At 39.8% G+C, this 18,787-nt stretch overlaps 1 protein-coding gene across 1 annotated transcript in view; it reads right to left on the bottom strand.

Annotated features, from left to right (window-relative positions):
* Positions 1-486: 486 nt before the first annotated feature.
* The window catches only part of SMAD1 (SMAD family member 1), a 73,744-nt gene continuing 55,443 nt past the window's right edge, over positions 487-18,787 (bottom strand). Inside the window, exons 3-7 of the mRNA XM_080797734.1 lie at positions 16,586-16,843; positions 14,024-14,140; positions 10,795-11,016; positions 5,266-5,522; positions 487-1,842 (exon numbers count right to left, since the gene is read on the bottom strand). Of these exons, the coding sequence (XP_080653860.1) occupies positions 1,699-1,842; positions 5,266-5,522; positions 10,795-11,016; positions 14,024-14,140; positions 16,586-16,843 (998 nt within the window). The 3' untranslated portion in view covers positions 487-1,698. The remainder of the gene's footprint in view (positions 1,843-5,265; positions 5,523-10,794; positions 11,017-14,023; positions 14,141-16,585; positions 16,844-18,787) is intronic.

Below are 18,787 nucleotides of genomic sequence, written 5' to 3'. Positions count from 1 at the left end.
GGAAGACTCTAAGTGTCCTCAAGTCTGTGTCCTTCCTGGGCAGACTGTTGGGGCCAGGGCAGGGGATGGGAGAGGGGCTGCATCATTCCCATGGCAAGCACATGGGCAAGTGAACCCCTGTTTTGTGGTGGTTTCAGTTCTCATGCCTTCCCAATATTACACTTGCATTCTTTTGGCTGACAGAGTGTTGTCCATCAATAATTGCTGGTGCTGGAATTCCTCACACAAACAAGCTCATACAACTATGTCTAAGATTCCAAATTTTGCTATTTCTTTTTTCTTAATTTCCAAAGTTCCACATGTCCTTTCTTTTCTGATTTAAAGGGACTCTGCTCTCTTCACGATTCAGTTTCCCTGTCTCTGTGTTAGTAATTTAGTCTGTTACGTTTGGCAAGGAATATTTGAGAAAAATCTCTCAGAAGAGTAGTAAATCTTACTAGTCCTAAAATCTAGTGTGTGAACTCAGGAAGGAAACAACAAAGTTTTAATCAAAGTAAGCAATAATGGCAGGTTTATTTAAAATTTCCAGTAGAGAAAACCCTCTAGTTTTGGAATAAAAGTACTCAATGTACGACAGCATAAGTGAATATAAAAGATTAGCAGAAGAAAAATAAAACCAAACATAGTACAAAAAAATTTAAAAAGTTTGAAATGGATTTAAACAGGGATGTTCTTCAAATCCTCCAAATATTTAACAGTTACTAGGTTTGGCAAACAATTCACTTGAAAATTAAAGCCCATTTCTGTAAACTCCATAAAAACTGCTTATTACATTCAAGCACTCCATACAATTGGTATCGAAACATACAGGCAGTCGGTTTCAGAGTAGCAGGAATTACTCATTTGCTCTCACAGTTATATGAATGAACCAGCTGCATAACTGCTTTTTGGAGAGGAAGGGATAGAAGACACGAAAAAAAAAGTAGGATAAAATCTCTAAAAAATTGAAACACAACAAAATTCAGACATCAGTTTGTTTCTTGAAAGCAACAAACTGACTCTTTACAGTATATTCTACATTTGCAGTTGTCATTTCCCTCTCCCCCACCCCCCTCAAATACTCCTAAATCCACTAGTCTAATCAATTCTTAACTTCCAAATATTCTGTACATATATATTTAGCAAAGAGCATATGCCTAACATTATTCTGACAGCAGTATGGTCAGCATACAATTTTAGAAAGATTACCATGTATATCATCAAGACTAAACTTTACTTAAAAAACAAAAACCGTTACTAAACAAATAGTTTTAAAATATTATGAAAACCCATGAAGAGAAGACTCAACATGGGTTCTAAACCTGATAAAAACACACTTCAGAGAGACTATTAATGCTAAACTTTTGCCAAACGATGACCTTAAAGTGCCAAACACAAAAGAATCTCTTAGGACCGTTTCTCCGATAGATAATTTGTCCCTGGCTTGGCCATCTCTCCTTTAACTATACATGAAGTCCTGCTAAAAGTATGCATTTTAGTTGATTTTACCATAGAATGTTACAATGTAAACTAAACGGGTTCTTGATATCGACAGTATGTTACCAAGGTTTTTTAAATTTCTGAATCCAACAGTTGGTCACAGAGGTCAAGTATTATCAAGGCTCCTTTGTCAGTTCTTGATCGCATCTGACTCACTCATCCATCCTTCAAGTACATGCAAGGCTCAATAGTTTTCAAGAGGCAGAAGCCTGAGGCCGTTTAAGACACAGATGAAATAGGATTGTGAGGTGAACCCATCTGAGTAAGAACTTTATCCAGCCACTGGAGGGGGCCGTGCAGGTGGATCTCAATCCAGCAGGGGGTGCTAGTAACATCCTGGCGGTGGTATTCTGCTCCCCAACCCTAGAAGACACATTGGAGGTCATTAACCTGCTTAACACTGTGGTTAAACTTTTAAGTAAGAAGAGTTCCCATAACCAAAAAAAAAAAAAAAAAGAAGAGTTCCCATAACCAGACACGCTGATTAAAGACACGGATGCTTTCCGTAAGACAGATGTTGTGTGTGTGTGTGTGTGTGTGTGTGTGTGCGCGCGCGCACACACACACATACACACGCAATTTGGAAGGCAATTTCAGGGGATGGGTGTGTTCAAGCCTCCCTAAAGTCCCTCCACACATTCCAGGTTAGGAAGTACTGCTCTTGGGGAATGGAAGTTTCAAAATACCTTATAAGGCTGTTTTAACAAAGGCACTTTTTACCTTTCATTTTCATTGCCCACTGTGTTACTGATAGTATTATAACAGATATTAAATACTCATTTATCACCAAGAAAATAAGCAAAAGTTATGTTAGACAAACTGACATTCTGCTTCTTGCCCACTCAGTCACTGACGGTCCTCCTAGCAACACAAGAGCTCTTGATCTTTCAATCTCAAAGCAAACTGGCAGAAAAAAAGCTATTACTGACACCTAATCATTGCTTTAAATCAACAGATTCCATTACACATTTGTACAAGAAGGTAGCTTGCCTGACATCGTCAGTATTCCGGAATTGGGACACTAAAGTTGAAAAAGAGAAAGGTAATCTTGCAATTATGAAGATCAAAAAAACTCACTGGTGTGGTGGGCAATGGAAAAGCTCTGATAAACACCTTGTTTCCTGAGGGATGTCAGAGAAGGTTGGGTACCATTTATCTCTGACACCTACTTACTCCAGGACATTCAAGAAATACATATAAATATCAGAACTTTCAGGAAAAAGTTGTGATACATGAACTGCATACATATATACATCCATGCATTTCTACATCTATCAGTACATTGCTAATCTTAATTTAAAGGTTTGTGTGCATGTTTCTTCCATTAGATAGTAAGTTCTTTGAAGGCAGGGACCAGATCTTATTTATCTTTTTTTTTTTTAAGATTATTTATTTATTTATTTATTTGACAGAGAGGGAACAGAAGCAGGGGGAGTGGGAGAAGCAGGCTTCCCACTGAGCAGGGAGCCAGATGTGGGACTCAAACCCAGGACCCTGGGGTCATGACCTGAGCTAAAGGCAGACGTGTAACGACTGAGCCACCCAGGCGCCCCAGATCTTATTTAACTTTGATTGCAAACACCTAGCAAGGTGAGTGGCACAAAGCAGAGCCCTAGCAATACTTGTTCAGCTGAAATGACTTGGATTTTTCAGAAATATGGGGAGTTTACTGTGCAAATAATTTATAAAATGTGTGCTTTAAAGTCCAAAATGACAGTCTTCAAAATAACACAAGATTGACTATTAATATTAGTAAAATGTTCTGTATCATTTCTCTAAGATGCTAAGTGTGAGAAGGGCAAGGTATGCAATCCTTATGATAATAAAAAACAAGACTGTAGAAACACAATGCAATTTTTTGTTGCAAATGTATGATAAGCAGCTGCCCTTTATCATGTCAGCAGGAGTTTTAAAACAGAATTTGTTTATCCTCAACTCCAAATCCAGCTTCCCAGCTATGTTCATTATATTATTATTATATATTAATATATCATATATGTAATATATTATTCTATTACCCTCCATTCCAGTATACACCACATTATTTTATAATTAAACATATAATAGGCCATTAGCATTGTGAACCTAGAGACACCAGGTGCTTTTTCATCTTTGCATTAATTCTCTGGAATAGTGCTAAAAATATTTGCTGAATGAATGAAATCTAATACATTTTTAATGCATATCCTTATAAAATAAACACTTTTTATTAGTGTAAAGTTTGTTCTTACTTCTGTAAAAGTAAGTAATTCGAAATGTATAAAAGTAAAACCATTAAAAAGGGGTAATCAATATGAAATGAGCTTGAGGAGAAAGCCAGCTGGAGCAGTAGAGTCATAAATTCTACTTCAATAATAGTAGACTGTCCAAGGAACCCTGGTAATGATTACCACAGTTCCCAACTCCATCCACCCATTTTAAAGATGCTGATCACGAGGACCAGCAAAGGATCCCTGTGCTTTAATCGCACAGTTAAAATGGCAGATAAAACTAGAGTCCGGGTCTTTTGACTCTTAACAGGTACTCTTTCCTCCATACCATAAAACGACAAACAAAAAGCACTGGTGGCAAGTTACTGTCCCCATTTTAAAATTCACTTTAGCCAAAATGCAAAGTCGAAAATTAAACAGTGAATGTTAGTTGTGGATGAGAAAGATCTTTGTAGTCTCACGGGTACACAGCATATTGGTCAACCTCTCTAAAGGGTAAAAAAACCTCCTTAATACTAAAAAGGCACCAGACTCAGACACAAAGAACTGCTGAATAATGTTTCAAGAAAATATTAAAAGAACACTGTCAAAATCTGCTAATGTGACTCAAAGATGTAAGAAAAAAAGATAGTCAGGGAAAGGTATCTTTGATCTAAAGGGATGATTAACAAAGTAAGATTCCAAAATTACCCTCTGTAACACACACATTACAGAACAGGTTTAACGACAAGTTAGGTGAGCTTCTGAAGAGAGGACATAAAAGGTGATTGCTTCACCCAAATATATAATTAGTTCTGTTTCTCAAGGTAACAGAGGATGAAAATTTATCTTTGGGAACTCAGAGACAAGCTAATCACTACAGTAAGTTACAACTCATGAAATCTAATCAGATACTTAATTTTTTTACATTGCAATGACATCTTAAAATTTTTTATTTCTCAGAGGCAGAAGAGAAGGCAGAAAAGAGATCAATTGTTGTGAACAATGTCTTTAGCCTTCTCCATCCTCAACCCTAACAATAATCTTAGAACTAAGGCATCTACTGATCTGTGGGCAAGGGTCTTATTAATTTTTGAATTATAAGAAAATGATGAGGTTTTACTGAAAACATTTTTAAAAAACCCTGACCAGTCAAAAGTAAACCCCAGTGTGATGAATATTTACAAAAAGATCACTTGTTTATTGCTGAGACAAAAGCAACAAGTGTTTACCACCATCTAAGTACTAAAACAGAAGGGACGTGTGTTTAACTGAACTGATCTCTTAAGAAAACCATGCGATTAAATTATACGTGTTAAATATATAGCATAACATTTTCTTATGGTACTACAATAGTTAAAATCGTGCCTATTTGAATAGGAAAAAGTTATTCGAGGCTCCTACACTCTTCACATTTAATACAAACACTCCTGTAATTCTAATTATATCTTCCTAATAACTGACATCCTTACTCAAGTTCAAAAACGCCTAGGTAAAAAGTGGGCTTCTATGGACACATAGCAAGAAGACATAGATTTATACACTGAGACGAAGTGCAGCGAGTCAAACCCTAACCAGAGCAACGGAGCTCACTTACCTTTACAAAGCTCATGCGGATAGTGCACATTTTAGTGAGCTCATAGACTGTCTCGAAGCCATGGTTCACAGACTGTGCCAATAACTGAGCGAATTCTTGGTTATTGAAGATTTTCAAACTACACCCACTAGGGATCTTGCAGACAGTAGTGGGGTGAAATCCATGATGGTAGTTGCAGTTCCGACTCTGCACAAAGATGCTGCTGTCGCTGAGGCATTCAGCATACACTTCCCCTCCCACGTAGTAAAGATGTACTCCTGCAGGAAGACAACGTGTGCAATGTCTTCATCATCACTTTTCACAGCCGTAAAGCTTCTGTGTATCTTCAGTATACGAATTTGCATGGATTTAAACTTTAGCTAATTAGAGAGATACTCTCCAAATCTTAGAAACTGATAAAATCTCATTTAACCCTATTAGTTCACACAATGAATGTACTTTTGTTAACATGTATGTCTAAGAGGTTTCTAGGAAATAACCTAACAAAGGCAGGAGAGAAAGGAGGGCCAAGATGAGTGAAAGAACTAGAAAACCAGAGGTGGAGGCAGTACTGCTGAGAGCTGTCAGATATAAGGTCCGGGGGAAAATAATTACAAAAATAATTCATACTGTGTGCAATCTGATCTCCCCGAACTACCATCTGCTCCAAACTTCTTCCTGTGACATCTTAGAGTGTAGGAAATTGATCCTACCCAGCCTTTAAAAAAAGGAAAGTGTGTGTAGTGGGGGGGGGGGCGCTTTCTGACAAAGCCCTATGCCATTAAGGGACATTACTTTATTATAGGCCACGCAGTGAACAGAGTCACATCCCATGTGGCTTTAAACACTCTACCTTGCAGGGAACTCTGGCAGGTCTCAGCCAATCCTTAAACTATTGTCTCCAATCCAATCCAAAAAACTGTGTGTTGTGCTTACATGTACACACAATGGCTAAGACTTCTGTAACAATTAAATAGCTGCTGGAACAGAAGCCCATTTTCCTGCGTGGTGTAGAGAAAACAATTTAAGAGTGTGTGTGTGTGTTTACTTTTTTTTACTGATTATAAAACTGAGCAGTATTCGTTTTTGAACACTTAGAAAGTAAAACCAAATATAAAGAAGCAGAAAGTATCACTTGTTTCGTGACACAGAGGCAGTAACTGTTAATATTTGGATACACTGGATTCTAGGTTTTGAGTATTACTAAACTTTCTCTGCAAACATTTAAACATAATCTACATGATTATACGGACACAACAATTTACTTTAGCGATTCTCCCAATATGGGACCACAGCACTGATATTAATTTTCTGTTATAACAACGCCAGGATAAATGTCTCTGGATAATTTCTGATAATATCCTTAGGAGAGATTCCTGGAAGTTAAATCGCCAGATCAAAGGCTCTTGATTCGCTTTGCCAAACGACTTTCCAGAATGCTTGTATCAATTTACACCCCACCAGCAGTGTAGGAGGGCCCTTCTCGTTTTGCCAGTGCCAGGATGGAGTGAGCTTAAGACAAAAACAAATAAATTAAAATAAATCACAGCCAAAAAACAGTATTGTTTTAATTTACATGTGAGACTGGATATGCTCTCGTTTGTTTATTAGCCATCTGTGTTTCTCTTACGAACTTACTGTTCCTATTTTTTACCTATTTATCCCACTGGGGTTCTAGTATTTTTATTGTTTTTTTATGAGCTATGTGTAAGATATAAATAATTTATTTCCTATTTGTTTCCCCATTAGTCTTTGTATTTTTCTTTAATCCACAGAAGTTTGAAAGCTTTGAGCAATCAAATCTCTTGTGATCTTTTCTCTTGCTTTTTATGCTTAGAAAATTTCTACCTCTCTGATCAAATGTATTTTCTTCTAGCTTCTTAACAGCTTGCCATCAAAGAAAACTCAATTCATTAATCTATTTGCATATATGAAATGAGGTCAGGGTTTCTCTCTACAGCCTCACCTAAAAGCTAACTTTGTTACTGCAGGACCACTAGAAGACTATTGATTTGTTATGCTTCACTTAACATACATTAAGTTTTAAATACAATATAGTCTGAGTTTAGTTTATTCTACCCATTTTGTCTAAACCTGATTTAACTGTAGTTTCATAATATTTAATTAACCTAACATCAAGAATTTTTTCTTTACTCTTCCATTAAAAAATTTATTTTCACTTGTTTATCCTGCCAGACAATAGCAGAACACATTTTCCAATTTTCAAAAAAATAACACATTGTGATTCTAGCATGGATTGTTTTAAACCACAAACTGAAATTAGGAAGAATAGATGTCCCTAAAATATTCTCATAATACTAAGCCTTCTCTTTAAGGAACACCGACTGCTTATTTATATATCTAAATTTTCTTTCTCTCAATAAAATTTGGTTTTCTTTACATAATTCTTAGTTATCACTTATTCAGATCATTTCTAAAAAAACTACATTTTCTGTTGCTATTGAAAATTTCATTTCCTCCTCCGCTATATTTTCTAACTGGTTATTCCCAGATTGAAGAAAACTGGCATACGGTTTCTAAAAATAAATTCTTAAGAAGTTTCTAGATAAACAACCATAACTTTTGAATACACACAGTGGCTATAAATATTACCATGGTCAGTATTACTTATGTCAGTAATACCAACGTGGGTTAAGGAGGAAAGGCACTCACAAAACAGACTTATGGTACAAGTGGAAACCAATAAAAGCTTCCTGGAAAGTAATTTGGCATAATATATCAAGACCTACTTTTGACCTACTAATTTCACTTCAAGAATCTACCCCAAGAATACTGTCAATTAGTTAATCATATCATCTGCAATAATGATTATTTTGGCTTATTTCCATTATTGGTAATTCTACATTTGAATACACTAGTCAAGGTATCTGGAACAATTTTAATTAACAGCATTCCCAGAATCCTTATTTTCTTCCTAAAATCTTTCTTTTTTTTCTTTAAGTAGGCTCTATGCATGGCATGGAGCCCAATATGGGGCTTGAACTCAGGACCCTATATCAAGATCAAGAGTCAGACATTTTAACCAACTGAGCCACCCAAATGCCCCTCTTCCTAATTTTTAATAGAAATGTTTCGGAGTACAATGACTTTTTAGTACTTTGGGGTAATGGTCAACTTTAGAACTTACTGAAAAATACATTTCTCTATCCCAAATGCATGCAATATTGTGTTTATGCACAATTTCCAGGGCTTATAGATCATAGATATCTATATGTCATGAACCTAGGTTCTAGCATTTCTTCATCACATGTGGAGTTTAGGGTTTGTTTTTTTCCCCCCTTAATAGTATTAAGGAACTACCTACTAATTCCTGTTTTAGGAGGTGGGTTTTTTTGGATCAAGTGTTGAACTTTTATCTCAAATGCCTTTTAAACATTTATTAAATAACCACTTGATTTGGTCCACTGTTCTAAATTTTATAGTAGGTCATTTAAAAAAATGTTTACTATGGAAATAGTTTCAAATGTACAGAAATAGAACAGCCAAGAATAACGAACAAAGAGCACTCATCTAGCCACTATTGTGACAATTTATTCCAGGTGTTTGATCATTTGTACCTCCTTCCCTTCTATGCTTTCATACATACCCTCAGATACATTCATATATACACGTCTACAGATATATACATATATATGCACCTGCCTGCCTATACTCTGACACAGGATTAGTTCTGGATGGATAGATATCTTTATGTATACACGTGTGTGTGTTTTTCCCAAGACCAGGGGTATTCTCTTCTATGGCCACAGTAGAGTTAGCAAAGCCAGTGCATAGAACATTGGTACAACAGTCAGTCTTATCTAATCTATCACTCATGTTCTAACTCTGCCTGCTGACCCCAATAAGGTCCTCTGTGGTATTTTCCCCCCTCACTGGGACAGATCGTGTTCAGGGTCAGCTTATTACACAGCTGTCACAGTTCTTTAATCTCTTTTAATGTGGAACATTTCCACACCTTTGCCTTCTGACGTTGATTATTTTGGAAGAATACAGTTCCTCCTCTCCCTTTTGAGTAGAATTTTGAGTTTGTGTGAACATTCCCCATTGATTAAGATTTGCATTCTCGACTGGAATTCTGCATAGGTAATGCTGCCTCCTACTCAGGGCATCACATCTGGTGGCATATGAAATCCATCTTCTCTCGCTGGTGATGATAATTTTGATCTCCCAGGCAAGACGCTCTCCAGTGTCTCTACTGTATAACTAGTGATTTTTATTCTCCCTTGTAACTAACAGGCAGGCTGTGAAGAGACACTGCAAGACCATGCAAATACCCTAATTCTTGCCAAAAGTTCTCTGTTTAGCATCCACTGAGGATTCCTGACTGATGGCTGCAAAATGATGACTTTCTAGCTCTAGCACTCACTCTGCATTTCCCAACCAGCCTTCCCCATTCATTCATTCCTGTAGCGATTTATTATTGGCAGGGACTTACAAATTACTGTTGTCTTTCAGTGGTTTAAAATCCGTAGCTGTACTTAATTATTTTGGTGCTTAAACTGTCCCAGAATTGGCCAGGGGAAGCCCCTCCAAGTTGGCTCCTGTGACAGGCCCCCATCATTTCCATAAGCGCTTCTTCACTGTCTGGTATAACAAAACGTTCCGGGCTCATCGCTGTCTACCCGGAGTCAGCCCTTTCCCTGAGAAGCCCTAGATCCTCACTCAATGGGAAATAGTGTTAGAGATGACGGCCTGAGCACCAGATGTGCTCCCTGCTCCTAGGCGTCTTTGCCTGTTGGCCCTTCCAGCAGACGGATCAGAGATTATATGCATGTTTGAGTGCACCTACACATGCACACGCGCACACACACACATCCACGAGAACATAACCATGCAGACACAGATACGCACACATATTATTAAATCATTTCACCCTGATACCACCACAGGGTTTATCTGTTGCCCTTCTCCATACCAGTCTGTTTCTCATTCCACAGTGAAAAGCCAGACTTTCTCTCAGCAACACTGCACTCAGTCATTTGCTTCACTTTCTGTCTCAAAGTTCTGGGACTGTTTCACCCACACTGCTACTAGATAATCAAGTCTACTAAGAGAGGTTCAGGATTCGTTTGCAAGCACTCTACCCTACTTGGCCCGGAATGAAGATACATGGCCAAACACCATGTTAGTAAGTTATTCTGGATTGGTTCTTTCTTTCTTTTTCCTGTGAGTTACGGTACTCATTCGAAACACATTAGGTTTACTTGTTTTAACCTGTGTTTAGTTTGAGCTTGTAAGTCACTTTCTAACAGCTGCTTTTATTCTGCAGCAAAAGTAAGATAGAATCGTGCTCCCCAAATCACTATTTTAGCTAATTAATATCAACTCCCATGAGGTGGCAGACACAAAAACTGCGGATTGGAAAGTAATGTCTTGGTAACAGAAACTGAAAAAATATTTGCAAACTGGAGCCAGTGTTTCCTACCTGGTGTTTGCTCTCTGAGTCTGCCCCAGGAACGACTAAGTCAGTTCTGGGGGAACAGGGACACGACAGACAAACATCTGAACAAGGTTCCAGCGCACACTCACCTTTTCCAATGTGCCGCCTGGTGTTTTCGATAGTGGAATTCCGGTTAACGTTGGACAGCAGCCCGAGGCAGAAACGGTTCTTATTGTTGGAAGGATCGGTGAAACCATCCACCAACACACTTGTGGAGGAGGCGTGGAACGCTTCACCCACACGGTTGTTGAGCTCATAGTAGACAATAGAGCACCAGTGTTTGGGTTCCTCATAAGCAACCGCCTGAACATCTGTAAGAAAGAAGAGCTCAGAGTCAACCTCGGTTAGTGCCTTGGGCTCTCAAAACCTGAAACTGTTGTGAAACTGGCTCAGAATCATGGAATGAAGATGCGGAAAAGTAAGCGCCATTGTAATGTGTACAGTTTCTCTATGACATCTAACACAGGTCCTCCTTGCTACGTGTGACATTCCCCTTTAATTGGAAAATAATCTCCAACTACTATCAGATCACTGAACGCCAGCTAAGCAAGCACACCAAACGGCATTTGCTGACCACTCACAATATGCTACTTGCTCGCCATATGCCAGAATGGAAGTCACCCCCACCATGGATGCTGGCTCCCCATCTAAAGAAATGCAAGTGGCAAGTGAAAAACAAATGGGAAGAGCACAATAGAGGACAGGAAATGTGCCAAAGGTGCTGGCAGAAAAAGGGTGACTTTCAACAAGGCCTTCGTAGGCCTAGGCTTTTTCAAAGCAATGAAAATCAGTTTCTAATTATTGATAAGAAGTTCCCTTACTTCACATTCAGCTGCCAATAACTATCACGGCCACAGCTCGGCTCCAGTCCTCAAACGCAGGAAGAAATCTTGCCAGCTGGCCATTTTTACAGAATGAATCATATCTCTCTCATCCAGATTTCATGCTAACTTCCTTATATTTGCTTTAAGTCATGCAGAGCAGGTGTGTTTTGTCTCTCCATTCCCAGAATGGGCCAACAATGGAAATTACCCAACTTTACTGACAGGATGCAGCTTGTTAAGTCAAATCTCTTAAGACTAACAAATCTCCAAACAGAACATGCTTCTAAACATTTGCAACTAAAAGGTTCTAAAGATAAGTTCCTTCTGTAGTAAAACCTCTTATGCCACTGCTTCAGAGATTCCAGGAACACAAACCATGCATGCCCAGTATGCCAATACGTAATGATCTGAGGTTTACGAGGTCCTGAGTGTACAGTCGTAAAAAGAGAAAGAACACCCACATTAGAAGCGTAAGCTATAACTGCTCGGGAAGAAGTACTTCTGTGTTCTTAACATCAACCTCCTCAGACATCACAATGCCCTTAATTTTAGAAAAACAAAGAACACGATCATTAAAAAAACTCCACGCATATGTTAGCTGCTCTATACCCTTAAGCAAGGGAGCCGAATACAGGCATAGTCTGTCTTCTCTGCTGAGCAACTACCACCGGTCAGTGTGCTGTATTTCAAAGAGCAAAATCTTCAGGATTCACCTAGTGCTAAAGCTTAAAGAAGGCTGCGACATCACTAAAGAAGGCTTTTATAAGCTATCGGGATTGTTCAAGATGCCATTCATTTAGGTCAGAGGATGATGCACTTTTTTCTGTAGAAGACCAGAAAGATTTTGTGGGCCATCTGGTCTCTACCGTAACTACTCAGCTGTGCCCCAGCAGTGCTAAAGCTGCCACAGATAATATGTAATGGACGGAGCTGTGCTCCCATAAAAATTTATTTACAAAAACAGGCAGCAGCAGGCTGAACTGGTCGTAGTGTGCGAACTCCCACTTTAGGAAAACCACCAAAGGTAAAACACTAGCAGAAAGGCCAACGTTCCTGCCTCATGAAGATATTAACTGTAAACTTATTCTAGTGGGGAAATTTCCCAAAAGCTATTTAAAGGAAAAATTTCATAGCAATTTAAAGGCCTGCTTCCTGAAATCAGACATTTTCGGCTTAACCGCAAGAGCTGCAGGGGCCCACGCTCCTCTCCGGCAGGGGTGCTATGCCCATTCTCTCGTGCTGTTGTGTTCCCGGAACACAAACGCCAAAGATGTGTGAGACAGAGGAGTTTTGTTTTGTTTTGTTTTATCCTAAACCAGCATTTTTAGTTTTTGGTTGATAATTATGTTTGGGAGGTTGTTTGAGAGATTATGAGGAACCATAAAATACAGAGCCAATAATAAAACAGATGTAAAAACATTTTACAGATTAAAAAAGGTGTACATTCCAATTTATTACACTGCGCATCTCAGAAATGTTCTTTGAGTTTACCATCAGATTTTAAGAACTTAAAAAATGTCAGCAACTCTGACAATGTCTGAGATATCTCCCATTTTCATAGAAAAGTAGTAAGAATGAATGAGACATACACCTAGTAATCAGATTGCACTGTAAATTCAATTTGCATAAAATGCATACATATTGAAATGGTCTATGCCATGGGGCATCAGGGAAGCACTTTCTTCCATGAGAAGTTGTTTGGGAACAGTGTTCTTCGACAACAGGCCTTCCTAAAGTGCTCAGGGATTCTCCCAACACTCACTGATGCGAGCTCTCTGCTCGGCTAGGCCCACTCCACTCGCCAGTGCAGCACAATGGCATTCTCCCCTCAGTCACTGCCGGCGGCAGGACAGGGCTGGAAACGCACCCACCCTCTCCCAGGAAGGGAAAGAAATGCTCTATCCTGCTAATAGGTTCTGCTTATGCTCTTCAGGTGAGAACAGGAAAAACATGTGCCTTGGCCCCTTTTCGTAACAAGGTTAGAAACAAAAAAAATATAGCAAGAAAGAAACAAATGTTATTAGTTTGTTCCAGCTGCAGCTGTATATGGATGAGAGCTGGAAAATAATGACATTTATGAATATCTATCCTTACAACAGAAGAACCTTTGGGAAGCCTTGTTCTACGAACTTCTAATTCTGGAAATCGCCAGTGACAACTCCACTTCGGTAATGTTATGCTCATTGTTTTTTACTACTACCCCTCTGTCCTTCAGTTAAAAATACTCCTTTATCGCCAATTCAAAATTATTAAGTCTTGTGCTCTCAACAGACGCCTGCACAATTATACTTAGGCCTTCATTAGTTAACTCAATATGTTTGTTCCTCATATGAAAGACTCATCTGTAATCCAAAAAATTCTATCTAGCTTCTCTTACTGGGCTCTTTCTCTAATAGCTATCTTTCTACAGACTAATAAACATTTGTGAGAGAAAGTAACAATGGACAGACAAACTTTAGACACGAAAAAGGGAATAAACAGCAATGCATTTTACCTCCTCTGTTGATTTCTGAGGGCAGGGAAGGTGCCATCATATTTGTGTCCATTGGCTGAGAGCCATCCTGGGTCATGGGGTCTTCGGGAGGCAGGTAAGCGGGCGGGGGTGTATCAGCTACAAAGCGTAAAGAAAATGATTTCTTTCTCCTTAAATAAACACACACACTTAAAACATATATTCTGTGAAATTCTTGAGATTGAATTGCCCATTTCAACTTCCCCATCGGAAAATGGCTGCTACACTGAACTTTCTGAAAGTGACTGACACCTCGTGATCTGGTACAACCATAGCGGAGGTCCAGAGGGAGGAAAAGCACTACCTGCCTGTTCCAGGAGCTGTCAGCCTACCCAGGTTCACACTCTCTGGAAACGAGCAGAAAGTACTTAAACACACTTTCATACAATCCACTTTGAGAGGACGTCTGCATTTCATAGTTTCACTGGTGGATGGAAAAACTACACAGGATTTCTTAAGAAGAGCTTCAGGGTCTCTTTCATTAAACCCACATTTCATTAAACCCACAGGCTCTTAGGAATTTACCAACTTCGTCATCACAGCCAAGTCACTGACTTCAACTGTTCATTTCTCCTGACTTCAGCACTCGTTAGGAGTACCTTCTTCCTGCCTGCTTTAACAGTCACTGTTTTAAACCCCGAGTAGCAGAATAATAATCTGTTTATCACAGCTATCTTCTATTTCAGAATTTATATATGTTCTTCTAGAAAGCTCAAGGCCAGCTGGCAATAAGAGGCAAAGAACATGATTTTGAAACGAAGAACACTAACAGGGGTCTTGTGTTTTCTTAAATAAAGTAAGGGGTTACAGGTTGCCCACACATAATCCTGTGTGATCAAGAAGCAAGCTCCTCACTGGCTATCGGGAGCCCAGCTAGCACTGACAGAGCAGGGAACAAAGCTTTCACTTCAGGCACCATGAATAACCTGGAGGAGGTGCCGACATCACCCAGGGCAACTGTGGAAGACAGATGGCCCCCACTGCTGCTCCTTTACAGCTTGTCAGAGACTTCCAAGATGGACCTTCCAGCTGACTCTCAACCCGGCAACTCCCACCGTCCAGCTGCCAACAAGCAAGGACTCACAGCACAAGGACAGGACTATGGGGACCTTATCTGGATGCCTCTGTCACCCTTTCTCCAGCTTCTTTTAATTCAGCTTCTTCCCTGCAGCTGTAACACTGACTCTGCTTTCCTGCCAGGCAGGAATGAAGACAGAGCGTCCTCTCAGACCACATCCAGTAAATTTCTGCCAATGAGCTGGTGAAAATTTCACCAATGGCATCAGCACCACTGGGACAGACCACCAGACAGCAATAGGTGAAACTCTACTAGCTCCCTGAGTGCCCACTCCCAACCCTGGCAGCTCTCTCTTGTCCACATTTCCTTCACTTGACCTGTAGTCTTAAGCCCTCACAGCCAGGGACACAGTGTAAACTCGAGCAATAATCTTCCAGTTTCTCACCTCTGGGCCCGCCCCGACTTTGCCAAGAGCTTCTGAGACTATCTCCTCACCACTTACCTATTCATCAAACCCAGCGGGTCTGGGAGAAAGTGGGGTGAACAGGAAATCACCCGATGATGCTTAGTTTGATTTTTGAACTCCTCTATATCCCTGCTGCCCTGCCTCATCCTGTACAGTTTTGGATTGAGAAACAAAAACCATGCAAAATGAAAGGTTTAGGACCAAAAGAAGTAATAAATATAGAACTAAAAGACAGCACCATCAAGCATGGACCACTTTCAATTTCTGAGGACCTACCAGCACTACTGTCAAATTCGCATTTACTGAAAAACATTTCAAGTGGCCTAATAAATAGGCCCGCCCGCCCATGTTCCCCCCTTGAAGTGCTAATCAATGTTCAGTACGTCTTTGTATAGAGCATCCTTCTTCAAGTCTACTGGCAAGAAATTTGGCACTAATCATTTTTTGTGAGATGCTTGCTTAATAATCTATAATTTGAAAAATATGTCCTAATTAATCATTTATTTTGATAAACATTACACCATCAGTTCAATCTAACAAAGGATAATTGTTTTTGTCTTTGCTAAGTTAAACAAGCAGATGGTCTCCACTACTTCTGCTGCATTTCCTTTGTTGCTAAAGTATATGTTTCTTGGGATTACATCACCACCAAAATGAATTTAATTAAGTAGGGAGGTGTGATCCCTCAGGAAATAGCTTTTCTGAGGTTGCACTTACAACAGGGTCCCACCCCCCATGTACAACAAATGTGTGCAACACATTATTTTTCTCTTTTTTCAGGAGCAAAGACAATTGTACAATTATGCCCCGCCCAGAAGGATGCAACTGTTTCAAAACCCTTCAAAATCCAAAATAAAACTTATTCAAGCTTCCGTGCCTGACAAATCAAATAGGACATTTGCTTCCTTGACCACGAGGTCTCCCTCCAGCCACAGCAGCACCCAGCGTCTGAGAGCAGAGCGTCATGGAGCAGAGGGGAAGAGCTCTCAGAGTGCAGGTGCACCTGGCTTACCCCCGACTCTTGCACCTGACCCGAACATCACGGAATGTTCCAACCCACCTGGCATTTGGAAAGGGCTTCCTGGGTCTGAGCTGGTGGGCGAGTGCGGGTAGGTGCCACTGCTGCTTCCAGGAGAGTTGGGGTAGCTGCTACTGGGGGAGTGAGGGAACGGATGGCTGTTGGGTTGCTGGAAAGAATCCGGAAAAGTGGCGTTGAGTGGCATGTGAGGCTCATTTTGTCCTAAGTTACGGAACTGAGCTAACAGGCTGTGCTGAGGATTATATTCGCTGTGTCTTGGAACCAGCACTGGAGGAAGAACTGGAAAAAGGGAAAGAAAAGCGAGAGACAAACATGAAAATGATGAAAATCTGTAATAACGTCACGATAAGCCCTGCCCGCCTGCCAACTTGAGCAAAGCCATTTTTCACTCAGGAATAAATGCGCTAACAGTCTGTTTAGAATGGCTGTGACTTATGTCCAAGACGTGCAGCACGGACAAACTGCCCAATGAAAGTCTGCAAAACACCTTTTGTGTTAAAAAGGTTAGGGTTCCCCCATTCTTGTTTTTGTTCACTAAAACCCAAAGCACAATTAAGAACATATACCATCATTGAGAGTTCCACGGTCACACCTCTGGTTGATAAGCTGTTCCACTGAAAGAGTTAATACTTATTGAATGGTATGAATTAATCACTATAAATATTTTATACTGACATATCAACTCATTTTAAAACAAAAGGAGGCACGGTAAATAACACTGAGAGGATAAATACAGTGAGCAGCATAAAATCCAAATGCCAACGAAGGTTGTTAGTTAGACAAGATATGTTTTGTGGGACAGACTTTACACTGTGTCCAAGTAGTCCTACTTCACAAAAACATTTTTTCTCTGAGGATATTAATGCATTTAACCCACTTCTCAGTACTCCTCAGCACTACCTGACAGGCAAAGGAAGAAACAGGTTATACAATCCACACTTTGCTAATTGGATACTCAAAGTATAAAGGCCAAAAATGCACACACCATTAGAGAAGGAAAGAAAACAGCTCAAGCCATTCCTAAAAGCTCTGTATGTCAGGAAGCTAAGGCGTTAATAATTAGCATGGTCTGTAACCTCCAGAAACCTCTAGAGGCAAAGCCACTATAAATAAGATGTTAATGGAAGATAGCAAGCCCTAACTGGGTTAGATCCTTAACTTCCCACCACAGTCTTCAGATAGCTCCTTCCTGGGAACATAGTAGGGGCTCCTCAGAACCCCTACTACAACTCTCGTGGCCTTGGCTAGAAAAACCACTCATTTGGAAATCTGCACAGAGGAGAGAGAATTTAAAATCTGATACTGTTGTTGGCAGGCAGAACTCAGAATATATTCTCCCAAAGAAACAATATTTAGTGGCATTAGGAATTAAGTAGATTTCTGAGGGCTTTCCAGGGAATCTATCTATAACTTATACCATTTCTGCAGGAAAGTGTGCCCTGAACACTTAGATTATTGCTTATTCATGAGCTGAAGATTGTTTTTTCTTTTACGTAAAAATAGGTCTTTGAAGGTCTTAAATGGTCTCATGAGCTATATCTTAAATTGCTGATCTGTAGAAATAAATTCCCCACTAACTGATCCCTTAAAAACAAATCTTTTTAGTATCATAAATGTGTTTCCTTTACTGCACAGTGATGGAATCTACCCAAATTAAGTCATCAAAAGCGTAATTCCTCCTTCTACCTTTCAAGAGTCACCTGAAATATAAATTATTTTGCTGAAGAAAAAATCCCTAATTGTCTTAAAGCCTCTCCCAATGTCAACAGAAATCTATATTCCAAATAAACAAAGGCTTCAAAATAGCACAATACCTTTGAATTACCTATCCAGTCAACCATTCTTTTTCTTTTAGCTGCTGCAGCATGAGTTACCACTCTCCAACTTGCATTTCATGGTCATTTAGCCAGTCTCAAGTCTGATTAGTGCCTTTAAAAGGGGGTAAACACTGGGCTTTAAACCCTGCCCCCCAAATGCAGCACCAGACAGCTCCCTGAATCCATCCTCCTTCTTGACCCTTCAAAGGAACCCCCGCCCCCCACATAAAACATTCTACTTACTAGAGCCCCTGTTTCAGCAACTCGTATTGCCTATAATCTTAGAACTGGGAATTTGCCGCTTCTCCTTCCTCACACGTGACGGTGGCAGCAGGAGGCAATGTACACCTTGAGTTCATGTTTAGCATGTGTGTTCCTGCAGTAACTCTGCTGTGTGCTGTGCCGG

This window comes from Martes martes, assembly GCF_963455335.1.
Source record: "Martes martes genome assembly, chromosome: 2".
NCBI lineage: Eukaryota > Metazoa > Chordata > Mammalia > Carnivora > Mustelidae > Martes > Martes martes.
The sequence above is the reverse complement of the archived record's forward strand: the minus strand, read 5'-3'. Positions and strand labels throughout refer to the sequence as shown.